Below are 12,919 nucleotides of genomic sequence, written 5' to 3'. Positions count from 1 at the left end.
CCCAGATCACAGTGAATCAGGTCTATAATCCAGAGCAGCTTGCTCCTACCTAGAGGATTACTTTTTGTTGTTTGCTCATTGTGGCCATTCAATCTGAGTTAACATATTGTTTTGCACATATAAAAGATTGACCTGCAGGTAACCCTATGTTTCTGGTTTCTTTTTGTTAATAGAAAATGAAGAGGAGCTCTATACTGTATAGAATGAGAGATTTAGATCAAATTTTAGGAGGTCCTTCCTGGAAAAGAGAGTTATTAAGCTCTAAAATGAGTTATGAAAGGAAGTGTTGAGATATCTTCTTCAAAAAACTTTAAAAGAGGATTGATTTTCTGTGTAGGATGATTTGAGTGTGTTTGTACCAACAAGTAATCAGAACAGGACAGATTAGACTTGTCTAATCTGATAGTCTAATCTGCTTCAGAGTTACCTAAGACTGAAAGTCCCTTTCAACTCTGAGATCGTATAAAATTGAAGAAAATATATTTTTCATCTTTCTTAACAAAACAAACATTTATTAAACTGCTTATTATGTACCAGGAACTGTGCTAAGTTCTGGGGATAGAGGGGGAAAAAAAACAGTCCCTGCCCTCAAAGAGCTTACATTCTAATGGAAGAAACAGCATTTATAAATCTTAACATATAAGATAAACACAGATGAGATTGAAGAAGCTTGAGAAGGTGACACTAGCCGTCGGGAAGACTTTGTCAAAAGGCCTCCTGGAGGAGGTGGCATTGAATCTCCTGGATCTGAAAGGAAGCCAGGGATTCTAAAGGTTGGATGTTTGGAGAGAGAGCATTCCAGGAATGGAGAACACCCAGTGAAAAGATATGGTGACCGAGGATGGGGTGTGGGGCACAAGCAACAACAGATTAGATTGTAGAGTACATGGAGAGTATAAGGAGAGTCTAGGTTGTGAAAAGCCTAGAATGCGAAACAAGGACTTTGTATTCATCCTGGAGGTAACAGGGAGCCGTTGGGGTAGGGATGGTGGAGGGAGGTCACACTTTAGGAAAGGCTCTTAGTCAAGTGCAATAGGATGCGCCCTTTAAGAAATCACAGGGGACAGAGTAGAGGATAGATTGGACTGGGGAGAATTAAGACAGGGGGACTGATTAGAAGGCTTTGAAGTAGTCCAAGTGAGAGGTGAGGAGGGCCTGAATAGAGGATTGGGTTTGAGAGAGGAGAGAAGTTATATATGAGGGATGTTGTTTAGAAAGGAATAACAAGATTTGACAGCTGATTGAGTGAGGCCTGAGTCAGCAAGGAGTTGAGGATAACATTGAGATTTGAAACCTGAGTGACTGGAAGAATGCTAATTCTCTCAATAGTTATTAATCTAGAATTATTTGTCTGGCCTTTTAGGTAAAAAAAAATGTCTTTCTACCTCCAAGCTTTCCCCTCTTGCACAAGTTTCTATATGCATGGTTCTGATAATATCATTTTACTGTTTTAATACTTTCCTTAGTATTAAAAGGAATTGACAGTGGAATAAAAGTCTATCAGCCACTGTTCTCTGTTGGCATTTGGTCCTTTACTCATGGTTTCACCCATTCCTGAAGTGGGCCTCATCTCCCACCTACCCTCATCTCTTATCTGTGGAAATGCTCCTGTGAGCAGAAGGATCCTTCCTGTGGAAATCCCCTTCTTCTTTCAGTGTCCAATTCTGGTGCCATGTTTTCCATGAAAACTTTCCTTATCTAATTGTACTCCCCGTAGCTGAAAATAATCTCTCCTCCTCCAGATTTTCATCTGGACTTCGTATATTTTCTAGATATTTGCATATATAATTTATCTTACCTATTATAAACTACTTGGAGGCAGTTTTTGTTCAGTTGTTTCAGTCATGTCTGACTCTCCGTGACCCCATTGGGATTTTCTTGGCAAAGATCCTAGAGTGGTTTACCATTTCCTTTTCTAGCTCATTTTACAGATGAGGAAACTGAGGCAAACAGGGTTAAGGATTTGCCCAGGGTCACAAAGTTAGTAAGTGTCTGAGGCCAGATTTGAACTCAGGAAGGTGAATCTTCCTGACTTGAGACCCAGCACTCTATCCAAGTGAAGGCAGAGATGTATTTTATTTATTTTATCTTTGCATTCCTAGTACCTACAAATTGACCTTAGAGACAGGAAGACCTGTGTTCAAACATGCCTCTTATGGATACTGTGTTGCGCTGAGTACTTACTTACAGATTTATATTCTGATCTCAGACAACTTTCTAAGAGAGTTCCAGGTTTGCATCAATGGACATAGATTCTACATATTAGCACTTCATAAATATTTTTGAATTTAATTAGTTAATAAATATTTTAATTTAATTTAAAAGCATAGAAAAGTATTATTAGCTTCCCTTCCTTCCTGTAGGAGGCAGGCAGACCAATAAAATGACTCCCAATTTAGAGTTAACCTTATATATTCTTTACAAGCATATGATCAAGTGATTTTCTCCAAGACTGAATTAATATTTAGTTTATTCCTTTCATCTGAGAATCTCAAAATACTCAGTAAAAATTGGATGAGATGGTAATAATGTGTAGAACCTTATTTAATATGGCATCTATTAGTCAAGAAAAGATACTTTAGTGACTAAGTAACTATCTCATTTCCCAAAGGCCCAGGCTTATACTCTTTGGATCCACACTATCCTGCATTTTCACGAAACATAAGATATGCATCTACTCTTATCTTTCTTCCAAAGGTGAAGAGACTGAGACATAAACATTTGTCTGCAGTTGTCCAAAAATACATCCTGCCTTGCAAACCAAGCAGCTTCAGGTTAGGTAGGAGGCAGGGTCGCACAGTGTAAAAAATCAACAAATAGGATTCTGAAGAAGTAGATTGTAAACTCTGTCCTGCCACATGCTGGCTGTCTCATTAAGAGTTCCTTCCCTTCTGGGGTTTCTGTCTCCTGTGATATTATTCTGGTAATATCATGTCATATGCAGGGCTGAGACCTGATCTTACCTTTGTAGGATTCTATGAAAATGTAGATCATAAAATGGGATCACAAAATCATGGACTTGGACTTGGATGTGACCTTAGAGGTCATCCGGTCTAATCTCATTCAGAAATGAAGAAGCTGAGGCCCAGAGAAAGGAAGGGCATTCTCAAGCTCACATCAGTATTAAGTGGCAGAGTAGGGATTTAAACCCAGCATCGTTGGCTCCAAATCCAGTGCTCTATACCCCACACAAAACTGAAGCCTCCCAGGTGCCAGGCTTTTGTCTGAATCACGTAGCCATCCTGTTCATGTTTTACTGGATGCTGACCACCCTCTTGTATAGAATGTAGTTTCTTTTCTCCTTTTGTTCCATGTACTAGCTATATAGTCAAAAAACAAGTGAACGATTGATTATTTTATGTACTTGAACTTATTGATAGTCACTGGAGTATTTCTGTGCTATTGCTATTCAAATTATCTGATTATTTGGGATTATTCATAAAAGAAAAGAGATGAGAGCGTCAGATTTACTCTATATTCCATTCATGGGGATTTCCAAACTGGATTTCCTTGGACCAGCCATCACTTTTAACACTTCCCGTCCTATAATAGTAGTGTCTGTCAGTGTTCCTGAGTGGATAGAGCTCTGGACTTGAGATAGGAATATATATGGGTTGAAATCCCACTTCATGAACTGCCTAATATGTGACCTCCTGCTTAACCTCTTAATCCTTAACCCATCATTTCCTTGAACCTGAGTTTCCTCTTCTGTGAAATAAGGATAATAATAGCACCTATCTCACAGGTTAGTTGTGAGAATAACCTATACATAGTGCTTTGCAAGCTTTAAAGTGATAGATTAACATGAGTCAGTAGTAGTAATGGTATCATTACCCTCACTTGTAACATGTAAGAAACTATAATAAGACCAGCTGAATGTTGTAGATCCATAAAAGGAAACCCAGTAAATAATGTGCAGGAGGGCTAAGGAATTCCACTACTAAGGGAGGAAAAGTCAACCCCAACATTCATCCCAGGGAGTTGAGTCAGAATGTTATTTTCTACTTTAAAGCAACTATTTGTAAAGTTCAGAGTACAACTAGAGGAAAGGTTGATCATACTGTTTTCAAATGAAGACATATGCTTGTTGAGAGACTAAATGCCTAAAGATATTTTGAAAAGTAGGAAAGCTGTTTTGGAATCCTTTTAGAGTTAGACATTTTCAGAATAAACCAGATGCCAAGTTCTTTCCAATCCCTAAATGTGAATATTCCTCCTGGGTCTGTCCTTGGCCCTCTTCTTTCTCCATGCTCTCTTTCTCAGCAGGCTCATATACTCCCACTTCTCTGTGCAGATAACTTCTTAATCTCATATAGACAATCCTGACCTCTCTTCTGAACTCCATATCTGAGTCTCTAACAGGCAGCCCACAGACTATCACCCCCTGCATATTCTGCTGTCAGCTCAAATTCAACCTGTCTAATAAGAAATATACTCTCTTTACCCATAAATCTGTGGTGGTCTCGATTAATTCAAATAATGAATCCCCTGAAGTGGTCACATGTATTCAAATCTGTACTATCCAAAGTTATAGTTATATAAAATATGGCAATTGGTTCCAGTCCAATGAAATGTCAGTTTGAATAATGTCACCACATCATGGGATTCATTATTTGTGCTAATTGGGACCTGGCTGTATTGGCATTTACCCAGTCTTCCATGTTCAAAACCTTAGGATTATCTTTGATTCCTTCTCCCTCACCTCTGATATTCAAACTGTCGCCTTCTCTTGTTGATTCTACCTTTCTTGCATCTTCTACATCTATCATCTCTTTCTATTGCCATCACACTAGTACAGATCCGCTGCAAGAAGAAGCTTCTTTATACCTAGATGTGGCCCTATTGTTGCTTTGCTTAAAAATCTGTTGTCTACAGAGCAAAATTCAATAATATAATATAATATGATATGATATAATTAATATAATACAATACAATATAATATAATTAATATAATATAAATAACGAATCAATCCAAACTAGTTAAGTATAATACATTTGGGGAAGGAGCATGCTAGCACCTGCAAGAGTCAGAAAAGGTTTCATGTAAAAGGTGGTGCTGTGTCTTAAAGGGAGGGAAGGATTCTGTAAGACAGAGATGAGGAAGAAGTACATTCTAGGCAAGGGGGACAGTAGTGCAAAAGCATGGAGATGGAATATTGAGTGTTATGTATGAGGAAAAGAGAAAAATCAAGTTTAGTTGGCTTATACTGTGAGGGAAGGTGAATAATGTCCAGTAAAGCTAGAAAGTTAGTTTGGAACCAGGTTGTAAAGGTCATTAAAAAGCTAAACAGAGGAATTTATATTTTAGTCTAGAAGCAACAGGGAGTTATTGGCATTTATTTTTTAATTTTATTTTTAATTTATTTTTTAAATTTTTATCTTTTTGCTTTTTGGAGGGGGGAAGGTAGGGCATTTGGGGTTAAGTGACTTGCCCAAGGTCACATGGCTAGTAAGTGTTAAGTGTCTGAGGTCGGATTTGAACTCAGGGCCTCCTGACTCCAGGGCTGGTGCTCTATTCACTGTACCACCTAGCTGCCTCCATTGGCATTTATTGAGTAAAGGAGTGACATAGTCAAACTCGTGTTTAAGGAAAATGGCTTTGGCAGCTTTGTAGAGGATGGACTGGTGTGGAGAGAGCCATGAGCCTAATTAGAAGGCCATGGCACTGATCTATGTTATGTCAAGTATTTGACATATTGTCAAGTTTGAATTTGAAAGGGAAAAGATTAATTTGGTTTTTCTTCCACCTGACTAGCTAAACACCCTGAAGGTAGGATTAATAAACTTGAAATTAGCTTTCCAATTGCCTTTTTAGTTCAGTTATGTCAATGTAGCCTCCTCCTGAGGGACTGGAAGTTCAGTATGAGTCAGCAGCATGATATGGCTGCCAAAAGATGACCGCCATTGTAGCCTGCCTCATATTTGGGCCTAGGGACATGATGGCTCTGCTGTATTCAGTTCTGGTCATACTATATCTGGGGTGTTGTCTTCATCTCCAGGGGAACCCACAGGTTAGGAAGCACCTTAACAAACTGAGGACAGCCAGGATGGGGAGGCACGGGAAGATCATACCACATGAAGATCAGTTGAAGGGAATGGGATTTCATTTAACCTGAAGACAAGAAGACTTGGTGTGGGTGGTGAATGTGACCATTCATTTGAAGCAGTTTAAAGGCTGTCACAGGCAAGAGGATCAAATTGGGGGCAAAATTCAGAGGAACAAACAAGCTGAACAAAATATAGAGCAGCTTTAAACATGATTGAGGAAAAACTTCCTAACAGAGCTATCTAAAAGTGAATGTCCTGAGTTTACTCATTGGGGGCAGAGCCCGCGGCTCCGGCTTCCACCCTCCCCAATCCATGTAAAAAGGGGACTCTAAACAAACTTTGGAGCTGCAGAACCCACATAATGACACAGAGAAGCTAACCTCCCACTGAGCACAGCCCAGCAGGCCAGCAGGAATCAGCCAGCTTAGCGCTCTGGGAGCTGAGCCCAGCACCACGCCCTTTAGCCCCAGGGCGGGCCTGACCAGCCGCCTGCCAGAGGGACTCCAGATCAGCAGCAGCTCTGGCCGTTTCCAGATTTATCAATACATAGATGCGAAGGACAAGGTGAGAGGCCAGTGCAGTCTGTACTTTGGGACCAGTAAGTGGGAGTGCGTGGCTTTTACTCCCGGGGCGAGAAACTGCTGAGATGCCAGCACAGCCTGCCAGCGCCACGTGGTGGCTTCAGCTCCTGGCCTGCAGAGTGTAGGGGGACCAAGCACCAGTCTGAGGGGTAATCGCTCTTGCTTTAACCTTCTTGGATCTGGATTGCAGTCTAGGGTGGAGGTCCTGGGGTGTGTGTCCAGCTTGCCAGAGCGTGTGGAGACCTCAGAGAGAGTACCCATCTAATACCTCCGGCAGCTGAGAAAACCCCAGCGTTTGGGACGAAAACTCCCATGTCTGTTGGCAGAGTCCTACTGTGGCAAAAAGCCCAAAAGTCAAATCATTGAGTGGCAAAATGAGCAGGCAAAGGAAACAAAGCAGACAGAAGATTCCAACATTACACTCCTATTTTGGGGATAAGAAGGAGCAAGGCATGGAACAGGAGGAAAACAGTGAAGTCAGTACTCCTGCACCAAAAGCTTCAAAGGAAAATACAAGCTGGTTACAGGCCATAGAGGACCTTAAGAAGCAGATAAGAGAAGTGGAGGAAAAATTGGGAAGAGAAATGAGAACAATGCAAGAAAATTATGAAATGAGAGTCAACAGCCTGACTGAAGAAAATAATACCTTAAAAAACAGACTGACTCAAATGGCAAAGGAGGCTCAAAAAGGCAATGAGGAGAAGAATGCCTTAAAAAGTCGAATTTGCCAGATGGAAAAAGAATCTCAAAAGCTCACTGAGGAGAATCATTGCTTCAGAATTAGATTGGAGCAAATGGAAGCTAATGACTTTATGAGAAATCAAGATGCTGTCAAACAGATCCAAACAAATGAAAGAATAGAAGGCAATGTGAAATATCTCATGGGAAAAACCACTGACCTGGAAAATAGATTCAGGAGAGATAATTTAAAAATTATTGGACTACCTGAAAGCCATGACCAAAGTAAGAACCTAGAAAGCATCCTCCAGGAAGTTCTCAAAGAAAACTGTCCTGATGTTTTAGAACTGGAGGGCAAAATAGAGGTTGAAAGAATCCACCGATCACCTCCTGAAAAAGATCCCAAAAAGAAAACTCCTAGGAATATTATAGCCAGATTCCGGAATTCCCAGATTAAGGAGAGATTATTACAAGCAGCCAGGAAGAAACAATTTGAATATTGTGGAAACACAATCAGGATAACCCAGGATCTGGCAGCTTCTACACTGAGGGATCGAAGGGCCTGGAATGTGATATTCCAGAGGGCACAGGAGCTTGGATTAAAACCAAGAGTCACCTACCCAGCCAAACTGAGTATCATGTTTCAGGGGAAAATATGGTCATTCAGTGGAATAGAGGACTTTCAAGCATTCTTGCTGAAAAAACCAGAGTTGAATAGAAAATTTGACATTTAGATACAAGAAGCAAGAGAAGCATGAGAAGGTAAACAGGGAAAAGAAATCATAAGGAACCTATCAAAGTTGAACTGTTTTTTTTTTTTAAGCATTCGGGGTTGGGTGACTTGCTCGGGGTTGCATGGCCAGTTGTTGTTTCTGGGTGTGGTGCTGAGTGTCTGGGCCTGGATTTAATCTGGGTCGTCCCAGCACTGGAGCCGGTGCTCTTGCTTGCTGAGCCACCTGGCCAAAGTTGAACTATTAACATTCCTACATGGAAAAACAATAATTGTAACTTATGAAACTATTCTCAGTAGTTGAAGGGATTAGAAATATGTATATGTGTATATATATATGTATATATATATGTGTATGTATATATATAGGTCTTTATATGAGGGTATGCGGGCACATGAATACATATGTGAATGTGTGTATATACTTTTACAGATATACATAGATAGAGGGCACGGGACCAATTTAACAGGAAGGGATGATACTTAAAAGGTGAAATTAAGAGGTGAGAGGAATATAATGAGAGGAGATGGGGAGAGATAGAGTGGGGCAAACTATCTCATACAGAAGAGGCAAGGGGAAATGGTTACAATGGAGGGGAAGAATAGGAAGGCAAAGGGGAATAGGTCAACCTTATTCCTATTGAATCTGGCTTGAGGAGGGAGAGAAATACACACTAAATAGGGGATCTCACCCTCCAGGAGAATAGGGGGGAAGGGGATGTGAGGGGGGATGATGGAAGGGAGGACAGGCTGGGGGGGAGGGAAGTTGGAAGCACCCGCTTTTGAAAAGGACAAGATCAAAGTAGAGAATAGAACAAGTGGGAGGTGGGATAGGAGGGAGGGAAATATAGTCAGTCTTATACAATACATCTACTACGTTATTGTTTTGCATTAGCCCGACATGTACAACCTATACTGACCTGCTTGTCTCCCCAGTGGGGATGGGTGGCAGGGGGGGAAGGGAATGAATCTGGAATTGAAAGTTTTAAAATCAAATATTCATATATATATATATATATATGTGTGTGTGTGTATATAAAAAAAAAGATTAAAAAAATCTACAGAAAGAAGTTCAGAAGGATACAATGATAAACAGGACAGTTTTAAAGGTAATAACACATAGAACTTAAAAAACAATTGAATGCAAAAATTTGCATTTTTATATATAATCTTTTTGTGTTTTAATTTGAATATGGAAATGTTTTTTTTCTGTTTGTTAAACTCAGAATAAAAAATACAATTTAATTAAAAAAAAAGAGTTTACTCATTATGGAGAATATTTAATAAACTTTGCTTTACTTTGACTAAAAAAACAAAAATAAAAGTGAATGTCCTGCCTCAGGAAGTATCACGTTCCTCCTCAGTGGAGATTTACAAGCTAAGGCTTAATGACCATTTGCTGGGTATGCTGTAGAGGAGATTCGTGGTCAAATGTGGGTTGGACTAGTGGTAATGGAGGTCTGCTTCAGCTCTGAGAGTCTGTTCTCCAAGGAAGCGTCAATTGCTATGTAGGAGATGTTTTATAACTTGAGAAATAATGAAGGATTTTGACCACACTTTGTTCTTTGTGTTCATCTCTAGGATTCCAGTTATCCCACCAACAGCACTCCCTGTGATTTTAATTTTTCCCTTCTGAATACACATGGACAATCAGACCCCCACAGCGATGCAGACAAAGAAAGGATACTCTTGACTTTTCATGATGTAATGGTAAGATCTCTTTTCAGCATTATACCAAGAAAGAACCATAGACCTTGCTTCGATTGTTCCAACAACTGGGCCATAATTTGACTCACTAGGTGAGGGCCTTTCACTGGCCACAGGTGAAATGTAAAAAGCAAGTAATAGGCCCAGTATTTAATGACAACAAAGGAAAAGCCTCCAGCAAGTACATCAAAAGACTTAAAGCAACATGGGAGAGATTTATCTGATTCTATTAAACATTATATTCTTTGGAATTAATGATCACAAGCAAGAGGCTATTCTGAATGTCTTTCTTCCATAAAAGTGCAGGCCCTACTGAGAAGAGAAAATGTTGCCCTGGGTTTTTGCTGTCCTGCCAAAGGCTGTTGAAAATATTTTTGGTGCACTGCCCAGAGGAAAGATGCTCCAAGATGACAGTCTATCAATTGTATTTTATGTTGTTTTAAAAAATGAAAGAGGGGCAACTCTTAAGGTAGGATTAATTTCCTGAATTAATCCACAGTGGAGAACTTCAATGAAAAAAATAATTTCCAAAAGAAAGATCTAGAGAAGGTAGAGAGTGTAGGTAAGGACTATAATCTGTGCTTTCTTATTAGTAGACATTCCAAAATACTGCCAATTTAACCCATACTATAGATGAGCTACATTCATGATTTTTCTTATTAGAGATTCATAGCACTAGTTTAAGCCCGCAACTCAGAAAGTACTCTTATGGTGCAGGAGGGAGAAAGAGGAAACAGAAACTTTTATTTTTCTTACTTTGGAAACAGAGCTGAATGGACAACATTTGCCTTTGTCATCCTTTTGTACCCTCTTTCTACCCTCTTCTCAGGCCCTCAGTAACTTGTCCTCATATTCCTTAAATTTCCCACTGTGGCACTCTACCCTAACTTGTTCTATCCTTCAAAGGACTCCACATGTTAAAAATGCCTACTTTGTCCCCAGTCAAAATACCCATTCCTTCTGTGCACAGGAAAGTCATCTAGTTTTAATAAAGGCTCCTTAACAATCTAAGAAGTCTTTGGAAGTACTCAAAGAGAAAAATGCTTAGCCCAGGTAAATCTCTGAAATATGGTGATTGGTCCTCTGGTTCATCTCAGATTTTCCTAAAGCTCTTGGTTTTAGTGGTTCCTTTCATGTCTTATATTATTCTTATTTCTGTACCTGTTGTAGCCTTCCAAGTGAAATGTAAGCACTCTGAGAGCAGAGAGAGTTTTATGTTTGTTTTTTTCTCCTTGGTGCCTAGCAAGATGTCTTGGATTTAGTAGACGCTTAATAAATGTCAAATTGAGTTAAATAGAATAAAAAAGAATGAAAAAATTCAGGTAATATGGGAGAAAATAACCACATAAATATCCCTGGGAGTCTGCCCCTTGGGTCAGTTCCTTTAAACTCCTTCTGTTTTTCAAAGTTTCTTCCCTTTTTCCGCTAAACCCAAAACTCTTTCTAAAAGTGCTGAGTTGTTTTCAGGACAATTTCCATGACCTGAATCACAAAGGCTACCCAGTGGTAGGAATGGGGGTGTTTGTATGTGGGTTGAGGGGAGAGGAGAAGAGGAAGGACAGATTTTAATGAATGGAGCCTTAATGAGGCTGGTATTTGTAAGTCTAGGCCTATCTGGTAGCCAGTAATGGGACACTGCATAGTGCTGGGCCCCATGTACCTCCATCTGTGACAAGGTACAGAGAGTTTCTTCATTATCAAGCTTTCGATTCCTCACACTGAAAAAGTCTAGTAGATGAGGAGGGTGGTTTTGTCACTTTCAAGTAAAAGTTGGAGAAGACATTCTGTTCTCTTTCCCCATTCTCTGTGCCAACAGCTGCTTATCTCTGGGGCCATGAACTGGTGAAGTCTGGCAGCCATGCACTTCAGCACACATAGAGGTCCCAAACACATAGAATACTTTCAATATTGCTGTTGTGGTTCCACACAGATAACATGGAGCAGTAGCAAAGGTGTGTTCCCTGAAGGAAGTGTGCCCCAAAGCCAAGAATAATAATTAATTAGTTAACATGAGTCATGCTGAATAAACATTAACTTCTTCAACTAATATCCTGCCCCAGATTCTAAACATGGTAAAAGGAAGACCCAAGCTCTGCCTGTGGAGCATGGGCCCTTGCAGGTCCTGCCAGTTTAGAAAGGCCTTCAGTCATGGACCTAACAAGGAATTACATGGCTGTGGGGTAAGAACTTATCTCAACAAGTGAGAAGGAAGCTCATCAACATAAGATTGGCCACTGGATGATGAATATTTTTTTCATTGTAGCAACTTAAGAGTACTGTTGACTAAGGAAGTGTTCTTGAAGTGTGGCCTTTAGATGCTGGGAGTCTCTGAGAGTTCATGGGAGTCCATGAGGTCAAAACTGTTTTCATAACAATAGTAATAATATTAAGACATTATTTGTCTATTAATGCACTCCTTCCTTTTTCCCAATTACAAATCTATGTAAGGCAAGCTTTTCTTCATATGCTTCAACTAGAAGCAGATATAAGAATCTAGCTGTCTTCCATTAGCCCAAATATTAAAAAGATATGCAAAAATGTATAAAACTCTTTTCACTAATTTTATTTTGTTTTGGAAAATATAATTATGTTCATTAAAATGTTATTCAAATTAATGTATAATCAGTGGGTTTATTATTTTCATTTTAAGTGAATATTTTAAAATTTTATCAGTAGTAGTTTCTAATATGGTAAATATCAATAAATATTACCTAAGTAAACCAGAGCTCTTTGGGATCCTCAGTAATTTTTAAGAGTATAAAAGAGTCCTAAGACCAAATGTTTGAGAGCTGGTAGACTAAGGAGTCATGGAGGGGCTGTTATATGCATCAGCAGAAGGAAGATGTAAAGGGATACAATTAAAGATCTGGGAAGTATTAAAATAGTCATTGGTTCTATGTAGTAGAGATGAGATTTTTTAAAAATCTTGCAAAGCAGTTTCTATGAATTGAGATAGCAAATGATGTCTGGCTCATACAGGTAGTCATATTAAAATTTCCTTTTCATCTTGGTTTGAAAACTAAAGGATGATTTTTGAGTCCCTAGACCAACTCTAATTAGAAATAAACTATACCGATTTTACATTAGACAGAGATGTTTTCCTTATTGTGACAGACCTCATTAGATTGACTTCTTAAACAGTGTAGACATGAATAAACCCTTGGAAAGGAAACTA

General features: G+C 39.3%; 1 protein-coding gene across 4 annotated transcripts in view; it reads left to right on the top strand.

The window, feature by feature from the left end:
* KATNIP (katanin interacting protein) overlaps window positions 1–12,919 on the top strand; it is a 220,562-nt gene that overhangs the window by 106,914 nt on the left and 100,729 nt on the right. For all 4 annotated transcript variants that reach the window (XM_069064208.1, XM_069064202.1, XM_069064194.1 and 1 more), the window contains one exon: window positions 9,619–9,747. In XM_069064208.1, coding sequence (XP_068920309.1) covers window positions 9,619–9,747 — 129 coding nt within the window. The remainder of the gene's footprint in view (window positions 1–9,618; window positions 9,748–12,919) is intronic.

This window comes from Petaurus breviceps, unplaced genomic scaffold, assembly GCF_028583685.1.
Source record: "Petaurus breviceps papuanus isolate PSGF00001 unplaced genomic scaffold, PetGlider_PUasm1.0 138, whole genome shotgun sequence".
Lineage (NCBI taxonomy): Eukaryota > Metazoa > Chordata > Mammalia > Diprotodontia > Petauridae > Petaurus > Petaurus breviceps.
Note: the sequence above shows the minus strand (reverse complement) of the source record. Positions and strands in the feature narration are given on the sequence as shown.